Consider the following 19,129-nt stretch of genomic DNA (forward strand, 5'->3'; position numbering starts at 1 on the left):
CTTTGCAGACCCCGTCGTATGCACAGACTTCAATTTTTTTGTACCAAAATGAATTTTTTCATTTCTCACAAACTTTTTGAAGTACACTCATATTTTAAAATTAAAGAGGAGCTGTAAAGTAATGTCAGCACAAAAATCCAAGTTTGTGAGGTGATGGATGTGTTAGCATGATTTAATCATTCTGCAGTATAGACATACAGCAATGTATCACATTGTAACCCATAAATATACACAATTATTGTCAGCTAAGAATAAAATACAAGTATATAAATAACCTTATCTGAGTGGGGTTTGGGAAAAGCATTCAGTGTAATACACAGGGCATGTGAGTGTCAGAAAGGCTGAGGCGAGCAAGGCCCAGCCATGGCGCGGGGACTCCAGCAGGCAGCAACCTCTCAGAGCCCCAGTTTCCTCATCTATAACATGACCCTTGCAAATATGCTTGCATTATGCATTTTCAGTGGCGGCAGAGGCTGTGCTTGGTGAGCAAAACCTTTTACGTAACCCTATATCTGTGGTCCTATCTAACCTGTCAGACACTATTACACCCCTTAGTACTTAATTAGGCAGAATTCAAATTTATTTTGATTTTTTTTCCCCATTGGGGATGGTGATAAGAACAAAAAAGTTAAGAACACAAACTTGGACAACATCAAAAAGAAGAATATTCTTTCCCCTTCATACCAATGAACTCATAGAACTTGGCACAACATAAAGATCTCCTACATATTAATTCATTGGATCACAGGTGGGAAGAGAATGTACTGCAATTTGGTATAATATTCAAACTGTGTTTCTATTTCATTTGCAAATACAGTTGCAAAATGCCTGCATGGGGGCCAGAATTATCACGCAGCATGTTAAGCCACCACCTCTATCTTTATCAGAACACTAGTTCAAGTCCCAACTCCTTTGCTTTCAATCCAGCTTCCCACTAACATGCCTGGGAGTGTAGCAGGTGATAACCCAAGTACTTGGGCACCTGTCACTCATATGGGAGACCTGGATGCAGTTCCTGACTCCTGGTTTTGGCTTGGCCCAGCACTGGCCATTGCAGCCTTTTGAGTATACCCAGTAGATGGAAGACCTCTGTGTGTGTGTGTGTGTGTGTGTGTGTGCGTCCCTTCTGTTGCCGTGCCTTTCAGATGGACAGATGGATGGATGGATAAATCTTTATTTCCAGTGGCTGCATCCTTACTAACTCCTAAGAGAGAATTATCAAAATTTTAGAATGATATACTTTGGAGTAATTTTCTGAACCATGGCATGACAAAGAAGACCAATCCCCTTACCATGTTTCCTTTCTCTTCCCCTAGGAAACACCCAGAAGAAGCTGAGACAACTTCAAGGTCACAGGGCCCTCATGGAGGAATGCAGAGGCACCTGGTTGAGTCAGAGGTTAAGGTTCTTTGAACATCATGATGTATACATGGAATCAGGCAGTCCCAGGCTACCCAAGTGCCTGTAGCTTTGACTCGTGGCTTGTGCCTGCTAATTAACTGACCACTTAATGTGCCCCTCTGAGGATCTTATGCAACATAAAGTAAATGCTTATTCTGGACTTTTCAAAGCCATCTTTGAGGTGTTCCACTAGATTATCACTAACAAATTATTCAGCAGTGATGTACATAAAATGTATCCATTGCCCTTAGAGCTTTTTGTATTAATTTACATCCAATCAACTGTGATCATATCTTTCATTAGAATTGTTATTAAGTACATTTCTGTTAAAGACATATCCTAGAAATGAAAATTTTTCCCAAAAATTAATTTTCCTGATATACATGCATAGGCTTATTAATGTGAACTTAGAATACATTTACTTTTTCATTTCTCTGGAAGAAATATAAAAATCATGCTGGTGAATTTGCATCTCACATGATCTCAAGTGTGACAGAATGCTCACTACAACACAAAATTTCAGAGAAAGTCATATCTCACAGATCTTTTGGCTCATGTTAGGAAAATGTTGCTAACATTTGTACCTGTCTTTTTTTAAGATTTATTTATTTATTTGAATGGCAGAGTTACAGAGAGGCAGAGGTAGAGAGAGAGAGAGAGAGGTCTTCCATCTGCTGGTTCACTCCCCAGATGGCTGCAAAGATTGGAGCTGCACCAATCCGAAGTCAGGAGCCAGGAGAAGGTTCCCAGTCTCCCATGCAGGTGCAGGGGCCCAAGGACTTGGGCCATCTTCTACTGCTTTCTCAGGCCATAGCAGAGAGCTAGATTGGAAGTGGGGCAGCCAGGACTTGAACTGACACCCATTTGGGGTGCAGGCACTGCAGGCAGTGGCTTTACCCACTACGCCACAGCACTGGCTCCTGCACCTGTCTTTACAAAACATTTTAACCTGACTTTTCTCATCACCTCCATCTCCTCCCTGTGATTCTTCTATTTTATCCCCTGAGTTTGTGGTGAGCAAACAGGGCCAGAAATGCTATTAGATCAAGCAAGATCTTATAGCTTTGATGCTGCAATAGAACTTCTGAACTCTATGTCAGGTCTTCTTTACCTATATAGTCTACCGTCTCCTTCCTTGTCCTTGATCCACCTTGATGTTCTTATCAGTGGTCCCTCTGTGATGTCACTTGCTCAAAACAAATAACTTGCTGGTACTCTGCCCTCCACGTCCCAGCCACACCTCTTCCAAGTGGGGCCATGTGCTTCCATTACATTTCCTTAATTCCTGTAACTTTTTCCATCGTGGCCCTCAGCACAGTACAATGTAAGTTTGTTCAGTGGCCTACTTCTATAACAGTGGGGACCTTAACCATTGTCTTCATCTTTTCCTTAAACATTTATTTATGTTTGTCTACTTGAAAGTCAGAGAGAGAGAGAGAGAGAGAGAGAGAGAGAGAGAGAGACATAGAAAGAGAGACAGAGAGCAGAAAGCAGAGGCACACAGAGACACCAAGAAAGAGGTTTTCCATCTGCTGGTTCACTCCCAGTGTTCTCATAGAGGTGAGTCAGGCTAAAACTAGGAGTCCAGAACTCTCTCTGGGTTTCCCAAGTGGGTGGCAGGGAACAAAACATCATCTGTTACTTCCCATAATGCCTTAGCAGGAAGCTGGTATAGAAGCAGAGTAGCTGGGACTGCCTTCATCTTTTTATCCACAGTGCTTAACACAACCCAATACATAAAAGTTACTCAACAAAAACAGCAAAAAATTATGAACTAGTGGTAAAGCCCGGACTGGAACCTTTGATTTCAAGTGCATTTCTTTGGCATCAGCCTATTCCCTCTTATAATTAATAAAATAGCAGTAACAATAACAAATGACTTCTGAGATGCAATTTCTTCTGAGAGTAAGGCAGGAATGTTGCTTTAGGTGTAATGCAAATATAGTAAATTTTGGAGCTGCGGACTCCATTAATTAAGGATATGTAATGCATGGCCAGGGGCTGGGCTGGCTTGTACCTTTGGAGTGTTTATTTAGAAGAGGAGTGCTAAGCACATTAGTGTATTAGCAGTGCAAACAAGATCAGGGGGGTGCTGGCAGAGGATACTTAAGAGAACAAAGTGCCTGGAGTCACTAGAGAAGCACCCATTATGAACAAACAATCACTGTGCTAATTACAATTGCTCTGCTAATTACAATCACTGTGCTAATTACAATCTATCCTTATCTGTTCCTGAGGTTCCCTGCAGACTTTTCCTTCTGCTTTCCGACCAGCCTGAGTTACTGCCTACATCTGACGGTAATGAAATTGTGCTTCTTTAAAAACCATCTCTGCCTCAGATGTCTCAATGATGCAGGCGGGCTTCCCTTTTCTTAGAAAAAGAACATAGTCAGGCATTCTGAAGCCAAAAAAAAAAGTAAAACTAAACCAGAAAGAGAGGTGGTGGGGGGCGTGAAGAGAAGTGAAACAGATCTTACTGCTTCTATTGTCTCAGCACCTTCTGCACCCCAGAGAAACCTTTTTAGGTTAGTTGAAGAACATTCTAAATATGCTATGTTTTCCTCATAAAATGATCATGATTGGTATATTTAGAGATGTGAACATTAAGAATAAAATTTAAAACCAAAGCAGCTATTTTTCTTTCTTCTCTTACTCTAAGGAGGGGAAAGATTAGAGAGGCCTTGTTGAACAGTGGGTTGTCATTCCCTGCAGCACACACACACACACACACACTAAAAGTCATCTTTTACTAGGTCTTCACTCCTTTCTTTCTGGCCCCAATTAAACTAATAATGTTGATGGCATATTTTTTTTTGTCTCACTGCTTAAGAAGAACAAAGCTTCATCCAGGCCAATGCCTCCTCCCAAACGAATTTCTCGCTACTTTTCCAGGAGTTTGACTTCCACCTTTGAACTCCAGCTGTGCTCTGCTGGTAAGGAACTTTTGGCTGGATCTGATCATGAATGAAACTGCAGCATGTGCCTGTTGGGGGGGGGGGCACTGACCTGGGCACCCAGCCGTGGCTTGTGAACACTGGAGTGAGGAGCCTGCCTGGCCAAGTGTCCCCCCCCCCCCCCATCGGCCGCAGATCTCTGAAAACATCCTTGTACCTATCAGGGAGCAGGACAGACACAAAATAACTAGTGCTCCATTATGTACCAGAGGCCTATCAGAGGACTGCAAGACAGGACAGCCAGACCTGGAGGCTGAAACGTTGTCTGCATGCTGTCAGAGATGATTATAGCACATAGACTCCCTTTGGACTCCTTGGCCTTAGAATTTAGTGTCAGCTGTAATTTATTTATTATTCCTTTATTTATTTGAAAGGCAGGGAGAGAGAAAGAAAGAGAGACAGAGAGAGAGAGAGAAAGAGACAGAGAAAGAGACAGACACAGAGAGAGAGAGAAAGAGAGAAGAGGGAGGGAGGGGGAGGGAGAGAGAGAGAGAGAGAAAGGAAAGAGAGAATCTGTCATTGGTTTACTCCCCAAAAGCCTGCAACAGCTGAGGCTGGTACAAGCCAAGTGTCAGGAGCCCAGAACTCCATCTAAGACTCTTACATAGGTGGCAGGGACCTAAGTACCTGCTTCCTGGTTGACTTCCAGTTTGGACATTAAAAGGAAGGTTGAATTGGAAGCAGAGCCAAGGCTCCACCTCAGGCACTCTGATACGGAATGTGGGTATCCCAGTGGCATCTTTTTAATTTTTTTTTAAAAATATTTTTACTTATTTGAAAGACATAGTTACAGAGAGAGGTCGAGATGGAGATGGAGGTCTTCCATTCACTGGTACACTCCCCAAATGGCTGCAATGGCTAGAGATGAGCCAATCTGAAGTCAGGAGCCAGAAGCTTCTTCTGGGTCTCCCACATAGGTGCAGGGGCCTGAGGATTTGGGCCATCTTCTCCTGCTTTCCCAGGCCATAAGCAGAGAGATGGATTGAAGAGGAGCAGCTGAGACTAGAACCGGTGCCAATATGGGATGCTGATGCTTCAGGCAGAGGCTTTAACCCGCTGTGACACAGTGTCGGCCCCCTCCCAGTGGCATCTTAACCTTGCACGAAACACTTGCCCCAGTGCCTGCTTGTAAGTGATCAATCATAAGAACATCACTTCTCCATTCTCAGGCATTACCTAAGTAGCTGCAGTTCCCAGCAACCATAAAGTTCCGGTTAACACTTAGGTATTCTAAGCTATTCAGATCTAGGAGCTCAGTGAAGTGCAGGGTCTTAGGCCTTCCCTTCAAGCTACTAGACTAGAGCTTGTAGTTGAGTAGTATCCCATTAGAGTTTGAAAATCACTGGTATAATTCACATGTATTGAGTTATGACTATAAGGAGTGTTTTTATAAGGAGTGTTTTTATAAGTAGTGTTTTTATGTATAATAAAGATGATGAGCTGTTACTTGCTTTCCTGCCCTAAGAAGATCCTGTGATTTGAGGTTCCATACACATGTATGTACACATATTACCTGAAGAATGTAGAGTGGTTAAGCTTCAGTTTTCTCATTTAAAGGTGGGATATTGAACCTGCTTTGTCCATGTGTGGTACAGTGTCGCTCCTCCGCTCGCGGAGGAGCAGCACCGGACCGGACGCTGTTATTCCCTTGCTGTCTGTTTTTTTCCACAGTAAAGCAAGCACAAGTAAAGATAAGAACGAAATAGCGAGCTCCCCAGTGAACTCTCCACCAACTCTCCACCCCCGAACTTTCCACCAGCCCGGAGACAGTAGTTGTCCCAGAAAGTGCAGTTGAGTCTTTTATAGTCCTATTCCACCAATCCATGCTCCACGCCGCTTTCTTCCAATCAGAGGTTGGGTCAGCTCCTGCAGCTCGTTAGTCAAATTGATGAAGCAACCGAAGCCGCTGTGTAGAACTTGTTTACTCCCTCTCAGCGCCATGTTGTGGGAGCCAGGCCCTGCTCCCCACAGTATAGGAGAAACCTCTGCCTATGCCCTTTTAAAGACAGGCTTTGAAATGAATAGAAGGGGGATCAGCACTGTTGTGTAGTGGGTAAAGCCACCGCCTGCGATGCCAGCATCCCATATGGGCACCGGATCGAGTCCTGGCTACACCACTTCTGATCCAGCTTTCTGCTATGGCCTGAACAGCAGCAGCAGATGGCCCTTAGGGCCCCTGCACCCACGTGGGACACTCGGAAGAAGCTCCAGGACCCTGGCTTTGGATCGGCCCAGCTCTGGTATTGTGGTCATTTGAGGAGTGAACCAGCAGATGGAAGACCTCTCTCACTCTCTGCCTCTGCCTCTCTGTCTCTATAACTCTGCCTTTCAAATAATACATAAACAAATCTTTAAAAAAAGAATCTAAGAATGAAAAGTTTTACAGTCTATGATTCAGGGTGTTGGGAAATAGACCACAGGGTATGAAGAGGTGGAAACAAGATGGAAACCAGGGAAGGGAGGGATGAGTAAGACTGAGGTGTAGTCTGGTAAGGCTTACTAGTTCAGCTTCATTCTTTTCCAAATGGCCTCATTTTCTATTGGCCAGTGCCACTTCCATGCCAGTCATGAAGCTTTTTCAAAATCACCCCCGAGGTAAGAGACTAACACACCACTGGAAATATTGGAACTGAGCCCAGGCCCATTATCAAATTCCAGTTAGTAAACACAAACAGCTAAATCTCACATTCCCAGTGAGATGCATCTCACTGTAAACCATTCAGCCAGAAACAAAGGAATGATACAACAGGACACAGGGGATTCAACACACCAGACAGATCATACTTCTTCCAAGGGTAGGATAAACACTCTGGTGGGAAGGAGACCCCAAGCTGCTGCCCATCTCATGCTACTGTCTGATCTGTTTGCCTCTCCCAGACCCACAAGTGCCCCTTCCTTGAGCATTTAACTAAAGGTTGGTGTTCACCAAAATGTGTCTGACATGGAGGACCTTTGAAGGATAACCCTGGCTCCAGCCTAGAGTTATAGACAGTGAGAGAGAGAGAGAGAAAGGTCTTCCCTCCATTGGTTCACTCCCCACATGGCCGCTATGGCCGGCACTGCGCCAATGTGAAGCCAGGAGCCAGGTGCCTCCTCTTGGTCTCCCATGCTGGTGCAGGGGCCCAAGCACTTGGGCCATCCTCCACTGTCCTCCCGGGCCACAGCAGAGAGCTGGACTGGAAGTGGAGCAACCGGGACTAGAACCCGGCGCCCATATGGGATTCCGGCACTGAAGGTGGAGGATTAACCAAGTGAGTCACAGCGCCGGCCCCTAGTGAATGGTTTTTGAGAAGGCAACTAAAAATATCTTTATCTGTTACATGACTTTTGGAATCAGAGGATAGGAATGCAAGTGAAGGCAGATAAAACTGTTTAATAAGCATTTACTGTGTGCTAGAGCCTTTGTTTATTAGTTTGCTAAATTCTTAACCACATCCTTTGGAGGATATTTTGAGGGAAAGCCCCACTTGGTAGTTGATCTTGTGTCTCTATTTTTTTTTTTTTTTTTTGACAGGCAGAGTTAGACAGAGAGAGAGAGAGAGAGAGAGAGAAAGGTCTTCCTTTACTGTTGGTTCACCCTCCAACGGCTGCTGCAGCCGGCGTACCGCGCTGATCCAAAGCCCAGAGCCAGGTACTTCTCCTGGTCTCCCATGGGGTGCAGGGCCTAAGCACTTGGGCCATCCTCCACTGCACTCCCAGGCCACAGCAGAGAGCTGGCCTGGAAGAGGGGCAACCGGGACAGAATCCGGCGCCCCAACCGGGACCAGAACCTGGGGTGCCGGTGCCACAGGCGGAGGATTAGCCTATTGAGCCGCAGCGCCAGTCGATTTTGGGTCTTACACAAGTTAAGATATTTGTTCAAAGTCATACAGCCAGAAAATGGACGATATGGGATTTGAACTTTGTTAGCTCTCAGGGCAGGAGCCCAACACGCAGTGTTGGGTCCCAGAGAGAATTAGGGTCAAGTTGCTACAGAATCATCCACATGGAGGTGAATGTTGTCTAAGACTCCTCCTTAGTAACGGGCCTGCAAGCCCCCATGACACCTAATGCAGCAGGTGTCAATCTCATTTAATCATCACAATGATACGGGAATGGCAAGCAGCAGGTTAGGCTGTGGAGCCAAAAGTTACAAGCTGCTGCTGCCCCACTCCTACCCCACGTACTCTCTTGTCAAAGTTCCCGCCTTCCAGTGATGCACCTGTTGCATCCAGGACCTAGGTGCATAGAAGATAAAAGGAGGTGGAGGGCTGGAGAGCATTCTTTCCACCTTGGACCTTGCTTAGAGGTACTGAGCACATCTTTCTGGCACTTGGATAGAGCTTTTCCACTCTCATATCCTCCATTTTTTGGTTAGAACTTGTGAAATCAGAGGTACCATTTTCAGTTATTTCCTCCCTAGTTTTGGGCAACCCTTTGTCCACTCATGTTGTTCATTTCTCTGTGTAGTGTTGCTCACATTTGAACATGAATGTATATGTAGTCCCCATTGCCAAATAAACTTTGTTTCTATTTGCACACAATACCAGTCTCTGCTTAGTATTTCTATCACTACAGGGGACAAAAACCTGGATTAAAAATTAATAAATTCATTGCCCACATCAACAACACCAGGAACTAGGTATTATCATTCCAATTCAGAGATGCAGAAGCTGAGGTTTCATTAAACAGTGTGCCTGTGATTATACAATTGGCAATTGGCAAAAGGGACTCTGACCCCACGGCCTGGCCTCTCAGACACCAGGTCATGTTATTGGAAGGTTGTTGGCTCATCTGAGCTGCCTGAGAATACTGGTGAAAATTCACTTTCCCAGACCACTTATCTGTGAAAATATAGCATGTCTTAGAGCAGCCCCAGGTGACCTTAAGATGGACGGGAAGGGTTTCCCTAAGCCCCTCCCTGGCCATGAGGTTTGAACAGGAAGAGGACTGTATGTACTGATGGTCAGAAGGCCTCATCATTTGCGATCTGTATAACTTTCTTAATTACAGAAGAGGAACAGAAACCAGAGGGGAGGATGATCAAGGACAATACTGCCAGAAATGTCAGAATAGGATTGGAAACGTGAAGAAGAGAGTGGAAGAATGGTTGCAGAAGCTGGGTGGAAGAGGGAAAAGGGAGGTGAAAGCTAAAATGCACAAAATTTTGGTTATGTGAAATGAGTACGTCTTGGAAATCTGTGGTATAGCAAAGTGCCAATAGCTAATAGTATTGTAAGGTACACTCAGACTTTTCTTACCACAATTAAATAAAGGAGTAGGAGAAAACTTTGGGAGATGCTAGATACATCTATAGCACTTATGGTGGTGATGGTTTCATTGATATATATACATATCCCTAAGTTCATTAAATTCTATATATTACATATGTAGTTATTTACGTCAGTCACGATTCAATGAAGTATTTTTAAAAAAGAACATAAGGGGCTGGCACTATAGCATAGTGGGTAAAACTGGTGTTAGTTCAAGTCCTGGCTGCTCCACTTCCATTCCAGCTCCCTGCTAAGGAGGATGGGCCAAGGATGGCACCCTTATGGGAGGCCTGGAAGAAGTTCCTGGCTCCTGGCTTTGGATAAGCATGGTTCTGGCTATTGCAGCCATTTTGGGGAGTGAATGAGCAGACAGAAAATTTCTGTCTGTCTGTCTCTCACTCTCTGTAACTCTGCCCTTCAAATAAATATATAAAATCTTCTTCTTAAAAAAGAAACCATAAAACCAGCTTCTGATTCCAGGTTCTATAATCCACCTCACATCAGCCTTGAGTCCTGTACAAGGTGTCAGGAAAGTACAGAAAACTGGACACACAAAAAGTAGATCCATCCGCAGTTAGACCAGGACTCAGAACCCCAGAAAAATTGGTCTCTCAACTCCACTGATCCAGCCTCCAACTGCTGTCCTCAGTCCACTTCCATGATCTCACCAATGAGAAGGGACAAAATTTTAGTGTCTCCATGTGGTAAGCTGAAGATTTTTCTGAGAGCTGAGATATTACTGCATAGAGAAGCTCAGGAATGGCCTAAAAAATCAGAAGCTAATGTCTCCTTTTAATTAATAATCTCACTAACCACTAGCCTTCTTCACTTTCTCTTGTCACAATGAATTCATGGGCTTCCAGAAATCACCCAGGTTTGAGAGCTCAGACAATCAGCTTCCAGGCTTAGCTCTGCCACTAATTCTCTGTGGGACTTTGGCCTTGGGGTACCTCTGTAGGAGTCATATTCCACATCTCTAAGCCTCCAGAGTGGCTCTAGCACAGACCAAGAGACTTGGGGTTCAGTTCCAGAGTATTCATTTACTAGTTATATGAATTTATGCAATTTTCTTAAACAGTCTGGGAGTATTTATATAAACTGTTCTCCAAAGTTCTTTCAGTGATAAATTCTGGTTTTGGGGGGGAGGGAAATAAAAGGAAGGAAATGGATAAGAGAACATTACAGTTCTGAGATGATGATATGAAATGAGGGGATTCTGGACCCCTGGGAGGCATAATTGCTGAATGGGCATTAGTGTTAACTCAGGAACTTAACATTTCTTTAGCTGTTTGTCTATCGGGCTAATTAGCTTAACATCTAGGTATTTTGGTGCAGTAGACATTATTGAGTTCCCCAACATTTCTGTTTCTGCTTTGCAGCACCTGATAGGATTGCATGCCCAATTCTGAGTTGGCCACGGGACCTGATGTGACCAATGAAACAGAAGAAGATCACCTCTAGGAGAGAGTTATAAGATTCGAGTTTCTTTACCCCTATTACAGCATTCCCAGTAGCATAGAAAGATGATTTTCCCAGAAGCTCAGGTTCCCATGTACCAGAATGACCAGGGCCCCTGTGAAAGGCATGTGGTATGATCAACACATATGCACCTTCACATCTTGCTGCTGGGGTTTTGAAGTTGTCTGCAAGGCATAAACTAATGCATCCTTTCTAATACCTTCAATTTGTAGCAACTGCTTTACAATAGGTACTGGAATGACCAAACGAGAAAACATATAAAGTAGGTGATACAGGACTAGAAGTACAAAAGATATACATATGATTCAAGGGGAAAAAGAGAAAAAAGGGAGTAATAGAGAGAAGGGAAGGTTCAAAAATAGCAAGTAGAATTAACCTTCCCCCAGGAAGGCACTAGAGAAACTATAGGCCAGACAGCTTTGCAGGCTACTTAAAAAAAAAAAAATCTGACTCCGTATCCTGAGCTTGGGAACTTCGTTAGTGGCAACTAAGGAAGACCAGCTTTCCTAGAATCCTTACAGAGAGCCCTTCTGTCTTGCCAGGCGTGGGCTGTGGGTGCCAAATCCTGAAATTCCACATCTTACCCCAAACTGTCCTCTTCTGCTTTACAATATGCACATCTGATAAGCAGACCAGATTGAAAAGTGACTTTCTAGTAAAACACTCCTAAGTGCCTCATGCTCTTTGTAGGTTATTCTTGAAGGCTTATAAGCAAATGTTGGCTGCCAGTGGGACTCTCTTATTTCTTATGAGGGTTTTGCAAAATCTACCATTGTAATTTGCTCAGACCTCATTCCTAAGCAACTACCCCTCACTGCCATTTCTGAGACTCCAGGCTCAATAACAGCTCTTGACTGATGTTTATCTAAATCCCTATAGCCTATAGCCTAAGTTGACCTTTCTTCTTTGCAAGAATGAAGTAGGATGGATTGGGGAGTGTCTATAAAACACAAATAAATAAGCATCAAATACCACCAAGTTTTGATGAGTTTATCTGGTTCCAACACTCTGCTATTCCCCCACTGATCAAGAGATAAGAGAAGGGGATTCTGATAGTGACCCTGCATGGATCACGAAGACCAACACTGCGCATCAGAATAGCACTGGATATTTTACCAGCGGCTTTTATGTCTCTTCGTGTTCATTTGAACCTAACTCCTAATCCAATGCTCTCTTGTCAGTACCACCCAGTCGCCAAAAACCATCCGTATTCCCTTCCTGGGATCAAACTATACTTTGACTTTTGTATAATCTCTGGATTCTTTCTTCTCTATAAATTTAGGTTTCTCCCTTAACACTTGCACCATTCACACCTTCTCCACTCCCTGCCCTTTGCCTTCTATCTTTTTGTCTTTTTAGCTCTCTTCTCAGTTTTCTGTCTCTTTTGAATTCTTTTACTCTGACTCTTCTTCAGGGCCTCCTCTATTGCATTTACTTTTTTTTTTGTCTCTCGAACTTTTTCCCTTTGCTGTTCTTACCATGCCTGTTTATGTGTGAATCTCCAATATGCACCATGCTTAATCTTCACACACGTGGTATATAACCCTTGGGCTGGCCATGGGTACTAAACATCTCTACATCTCAGCCCCCAACACACAGACCACAGCCTTTATGCAGTAGCCAGAAGAGGTGGTTTCCTATGGATAACTTTTACTTGAGATCTCTCTTTAGGAACTTGGCATTCTCCCTTGGCACTTGGGTTCTTCCTCTCTGCCGAGAGCAGGAATGGAACATGTGGCTATCCTAACTGCAAGCTAATACAGAACATGAAGACGTTTCCTATTTCCCTTATCACAGAATCAGGAACCAAGGGAGTTCAGGTGGGAGTCAGGAAATCCCACTCTCATTTCCCAAGGAGTCCCAGAGCACTGTGAGGCCTGGACTGGTTAAATCCTTTCCTGGACCTCAGTTTCTCCTGTACAACAAAGCCTTGGTTTTGAACTTCTTCTTCTTCTTCTTATTTTTTTGATATTGACTTATTTATTGGAAAGAGTAACAGAGAGAGAGAGAGGGAGAGAAGGGGAGAGGAAGAGTGAGAGATCTTCCATGCACTGTTTTACCCTCTAAATGGTTACAACGGCCTAAGTTAGGCCTGGCTGAAGCCAAGAGCCCAGAACTCCATTTGGGCTTCCCGTGTGGATGGGAGAGTCCCAAGTATTTGGTCCATCCTCTGCTGCTTTCCCAGGTGCATTAGCAGCGAGCTAGATGAGAAGCTGAACAGCCGGAGGCACTGGCACCTATATCGGATTGTGGGCATTGCAGGTGGTGGCTTACCCCTCTGCATCTCAACACCAGCCCTGAACTTATTAATCTTAAAATCCTCATCTAGTTCAAAAACTTTACATTCTAAAGCTTTCTGTAAAGCAGACATGCAGTTTGGGCTTTCACAGTGATTCGAGAGATGAGATGAACATGCAGACCTCTCTCCTGTGAGCAGTTTCTAGGTGTGGTTAGCTGGGCAGGAGGAGGGGGAGCAGAGCGGAGCTGTGGCTGTCCACGGACACTCCTTAGCTGGTACAGATTTGGATATCCCAGGACAGGCAGTCATGAGGAAACGGAGCATATGGCAGGACGGCTGGAGGCAGTGCCTGCTGGCTACTCTCAAGGCTGGACCGGAGATTGCTTGGAGGAAGGGAGAGGAGGAGGCGGCGAGAAATGACAACTGCCTTTGATACTGAGAAACTTGCAGGCCTTCTGGAACTTGGAGGACAAAGGAGCTACAGCTTCCCCCCTTCTGGGTTTCAGAAAAGGAGACTTGAAAAAGATAAATTTAGACTCATCAGAAGTGGCTTGCCTTCCCACAGTGGGGAGTCAGAAACTTAGCATGTGGCTTCAAGAGGTGACATGATCTGGGGATGGAAATAATTGCAAAGAAAGTTTAACTGAAGCCAAGGATGACAGAGTTTTAATAAAACAGGTTACTCTAATATAATGATAGTCTGGGGAGTTCCCTAAATCCTGTGGCTGTCATCAGAAGAGAAAAGCCTGCTCCGTTCATTATATTCCCCTCCATGAGCAAAACAGGGCAGGCACAGACCCTGGTTATTCAGACACGACTCAAGGTTAAGGGGTTGAGGGGATGGCAGAGTTTTTACACAGACTGATGACTTCTGATGGGGCTAAAATTCCCTCTGGGTTTGGGCATGACCGGGCCAGTCCTTAATGTGCCACACTCTTTCTTACAGACAAGTCTGTTAGCTGTGGGAAGGGTGATAAGCATGTTGGCTACCAGGAAATCTCAGATCCTGGGCTAGGCCTGCAACAACATGCTTTGTGACCAAGTTCCTTCCCCAAAAGTAAAATGAAATCCCAGTATTCCAGGAAGTCCCTTCAGGATCTAGCATCTTACTGCCTATGGGATCTTCCTATCTCCACACAAGCGAATGAGAACTAGTATATGCGATTGTGTGTCTTACACCAGCTGCAAGGATGATTGCCATGAGAAATCAAAGTATATCAATCATGCAATATAGTTATCAGAATGGCTGGAATCTCATAAAATATCAGGTGAGGCAGGGGGATTATGTGTACAATGGGTGGGGCTGGTATAGGAAGCCAGGCCTGCTTTTCTGACTCCCACTCTTACTTACCCACCTGTCTGGGACTAGGTAGGTTCCTTGCTGGACAGGGACATGTCTTTATAGCTCTTATCTCTCTCCCAAGAGGTACTAGTCTTTGCTATCACTTCAAACTCTAACTGGCAAGACTTGTCCTCAATGAAGCCTTTTATCCTTCCCTCTCCCTCCTTTCAAATGGCTTCACAGGGTAACTCTGGCAACATTGGCATTCTTTAGAACAGCGTTTTGCAAATTAAATTTTCTTATTATTTTGCAATTGTGTCATCTGTCAAGTCTGCAAGTTCCTTCCCCAAATAAAATGGACAAGTTCTATTTTTTTCTGTTGGATTCTAAGCAGCATTATTCTAAGATGATGTTCAAGACAGTTTCATAGAGTATTAGAAGTGTATAAAGCTATTATCAGAGAATTTCAGCATTGAGTAGTAGTTAATTCAGATTATCCTTAAATTTCTCCTAAAGCTTTTCCAACAAAGTTGCATTCTATGTCTGCTTCAACAAATGAATAGTACAACGAACACTTTGCTGGGAACTGGAAGATCTAATTCTGCAAAGTAGTAGCTTTCTGGCTGCCAATCATTTCTTTTTTTAACTTTTATTTAATGAATATAAATTTCCAAAGTACAGCTTATGGATTACAATGGCTTTTCCTACCCCATAACTTCCCTCCCACCTGCAACCCTCCCCTCTCCCACTACCTCTCCCCTTCCATTCATGTCAAGATTCATTTTCAATTATTTTTATATACAGAAGATCAGTTTAGCAAATATATTAAGTAAAGATTTCAACAGTTTGCACCCCCATAGAAACACAAAGTGAAAAATACTGTTTGAGTACTAGTTATAGCATTAAATCACAATGTACAGCAGATTAAGGACAGAGATCCTACATGAGGAGTAAGTGCACAGTGACTCCTGTTGTTGACTTAACAAATTGACACTCTTGTTTACGCGTCAGTAATCACCCGAGGCTCTTGTCATGAGCTGCCAAGGCTATGGAAGCCTTTTGAGTTCGCCGACTTCAATCTTGTTTAGACAAGGTCATAGTCAAAGTGGAAGTTCTCTCCTCCCTTTAGAGAAAGGTACCTCCTTCTTTGATGACCCATTCTTTCCACTGGGATCTCACTTGCTAAGATCTTTCATTTAGTGGTTTGTGGGTGGTTTTTTTTTGTTTTTTTTTTTTTTTGTTTTTGCCAGAGTGTCTTGGCTTTCCATGCCTGAAATACTATCATGGGCTTTTCAGGAATATCTGAATGCCTTAAGGGCTGATTCTGAGGCCAGAGTGCTGTTTAGGACATCTGCCATTCTATGAGTCTGCTGTGTATCTCGCTTCCCATGTTGGATCATTCTCTCCCTTTTTTATTCTATCAGTTAGTATTTGCAGACACGAGTCTTGTTTGTGTGATCCCTTTGACTTTTAGACATATCAGTGTGATCAATTGTGAACTGAAATTGATCACCTGGACTAGTGAGATGGCATTGGTACATGCCACCTTGATGGGATTGAATTGGACTCTACCATTTGGGGCAAGTCCGATTGAGCATGTCCCAAGCCAATCATTTCTTGAATCCTCTCTCATACATATTTTTGCTTGTATCTGCTCAATGGGCCATGCAGCTATCTCTCCAAATCCTCTTTTCTCTACAATATTATTTCCATCAATTTGGTCAAAGACACCGAAATATTCATATAGCTTCTACAAGAGACACCAAATGACACCCATTTCTTCTCTCTCCCATGCCACCCTCATTGAAATCTAATTCCCACACAGCAATGATGAGGTTGAAAAGTCCAATACAATCATGGCATGCTCCCCTCCTCTAAGCATTTAAGATTCCTCTCATTGTTGTTATAATAAAGACTTATTCTTAAGACCCCCATGTTCTGCCACTTCTTACTGCTCCAGCTTCATGTCCCACTGATGTCCCCTGACTTGCTCAGCATCATGTATACCAGACTTTTTCATTTCAAAAAAACCAATTAAGTTTTTCTTCTTGTTGGAGCATCTGTCTCTGCTTGAACCCCTTTTCAATGCTAACTCCTACTCTTCTTCCATGTATTAGCTAAATCACACTTCATCTGAACAGTAGACTTCAGAGTCTTACTACTTCTATCTTATCCAACAGCTACACCCCCATCATTCTGTTCCAACTAAATTGGATCCCACTGTTGATTGCCTCACTGAAACCCTGTATCTCTACTTCATTAAGTTAAATTAAGTAAATATATAAGATGCCCATATTCAATGATACTGAAGTGCCAGAGGCTCTGGGGCCATTTGCTTCTCATTTTCCATTGTATCTTCAGAAACCAACGGAGTTCCTGAGACTTAGGAAATACTCAAAGAGCAAGTGCTGACCATAAGAATGAATTAATATCTTAGGGAATTCATATCTTCATTTGTATTCTATAAAATGAGTAAGTATGTTGAATTAAAAGGTACAAGTAAGGCTTTAGCATTATCCAGACTATAGCTGAACACCAACTCTAACTCTCACTGGTTGGTAACATTGAGAAAGTCACTCAATATCTCTAGTTTTGACTTTTCGATTATAAAATGGTGGCCCTAATTCCTCAGAGGTTCTACAAATGAAGCTAAAATGGCATTATCTTAACCTTTCTCATTTCTTAGAGGGGATCTTTGGGAAGTTGCTTTAAGTTCCTAACTTTCATCTGTGTAAATAGAATGACTGTCTCTGCCTCATAAGACTACTGTGAGGATCATGAAAGTTCAGAGATGATGAAAGTGCTAAGAGTACCTTTAGCGTGTGCTTAGTTAATGTCAGTGACCATCATTTTTGTTGCTGCTGCTGTTGTTATTACTACTATTACTAGTAGTAGTAGTAGTAAAGAGCTTCACATATTGTAATTCTTGACAAGTGATGGCCATTATTGCCTTCCTACAATTACAACTACTCTTAATAAGATGAAAGACCATAGACAATGATGACTCTAATAGTGATCTCTTACTAGGCCTGATTTTGAGGTTTATTTACATGTCTTCAGATGGTGAGGTCATGTTTTGTGATAATATAATATTTCTCTTTCATGAAAGGCTGTCCAAAGTTTTTTTTTTTTTTTTTTTTTTGACAGGCAGAGTGGACAGTGAGAGAGAGAGACAGAAAGAAAGGTCTTCCTTTTGCCATTGGTTCACCCTCCAGTGGCCGCCGTGGCTGGCGCGCTGCAGCCAGTGCACCGCGCTGATCCGATGGCAGGAGCCAGGTACTTATCCTGGTCTCCCATGGGGTGCAGGGCCCAAGCACCTGGGCCATCCTCCACTGCACTCCCTGGCCACAGCAGAGAGCTGGCCTGGAAGAGGGGCAACCGGGACAGAATCTGGCGCCCTGACCGGGACTAGAACCCGGTGTGCTGGCGCCACAAGGCGGAGGATTAGCCTAGTGAGCCGCGGCACCAGCTCCAAAGTATATTTTTTAAAAAGGAGAATCCTTTCTTATACATGTAATAAGTCTTCTCTCACGATTTTATGACATTTCAGATCTTTAGGCATAAAGAAATCCCGTGAAATTTCTTTCTTCTCCAAGTATAACAGCACTAGTTTCTTCAGCTATCCAAGGAAGCTCTAACCATTAGCTTGAATTTCTAATTTTCATATAATCTGGCCGACCTAGTCATCATTTTGGTATCTCTCATTTTATGAGTGTTTCCTTTCATATTTGATTTCTCATGTACTTTTGAATGTACTGAAAGGAAAACAGTCTGACATTTCTTGAAAAAAGGCAATTTATAGGCAAATTTACTGAGTGTGAGTGTGTGTGTGTGTGTGTGTTAACAGATAAATATGCAGAAAGGAAAAGAGAGGAAGGAAGGTGTTTGAAGACTGTTCTGGAAAATATTAATTTTTTATATTTCTGGATGATGAGATTTTTATTTTCTACTTCATTAAGTATCTTTATTTTTGAACTGCCTGAATAGCATACATAGAACATTTATATTTTAATAGACTGAAAGATTAATTACAAATTTTAAAATTCTATTAACTATACTTACAAGATGATTTAAGATTGCATTTAAAATATGTGGATAGAGTTGAGAAAATGGGAAGGAAGAAAAAAATAAATGCGAGGTCAGTGGAAAAGGAACCCATGAAATGATTGGTTCTGACTTCTAACACTCCTTGGGAGTTTATCAGTAAGCTTGGGAAAATATTGGCCTATACAACAGATCTCCATTGCATCATGCACAGCTTTGGGTCAGTAACTTAGACCAGCAACATGCAGGTGTCTTCCCCATACCTAAAGGTCATCTGGAAGACTTGGCCTTGGTTCACATGCTGGGTCCGGTTGTTGTAACCATGTAGCATCTCTCCAAATAGGGTATCGTTGAATTTGGAGTCAGATTTGAGGCACTTGGGGCCCTCACAGACATCTGAGAGCATTAGGCAGGATTTTCCATCTGGAGCCAGCTTGTACTCTTCCACACAACTGCATGATAAAACAAAGCCAAGAGT

General features: G+C 43.2%; 1 protein-coding gene across 6 annotated transcripts in view; it reads right to left on the minus strand.

Annotated features, from left to right (window-relative positions):
- ASTN2 (astrotactin 2) overlaps positions 1-19,129 on the minus strand; it is a 1,018,233-nt gene that overhangs the window by 343,824 nt on the left and 655,280 nt on the right. For all 6 annotated transcript variants that reach the window (XM_008273385.3, XM_070066427.2, XM_070066421.2 and 3 more), the window contains one exon: positions 18,915-19,103. In XM_008273385.3, the coding sequence (XP_008271607.3) occupies positions 18,915-19,103 (189 nt within the window). The remainder of the gene's footprint in view (positions 1-18,914; positions 19,104-19,129) is intronic.

Source organism: Oryctolagus cuniculus, chromosome 1, assembly GCF_051225735.1.
Source record: "Oryctolagus cuniculus isolate XC-2025 breed Fujian yellow rabbit chromosome 1, ASM5122573v1, whole genome shotgun sequence".
Lineage (NCBI taxonomy): Eukaryota > Metazoa > Chordata > Mammalia > Lagomorpha > Leporidae > Oryctolagus > Oryctolagus cuniculus.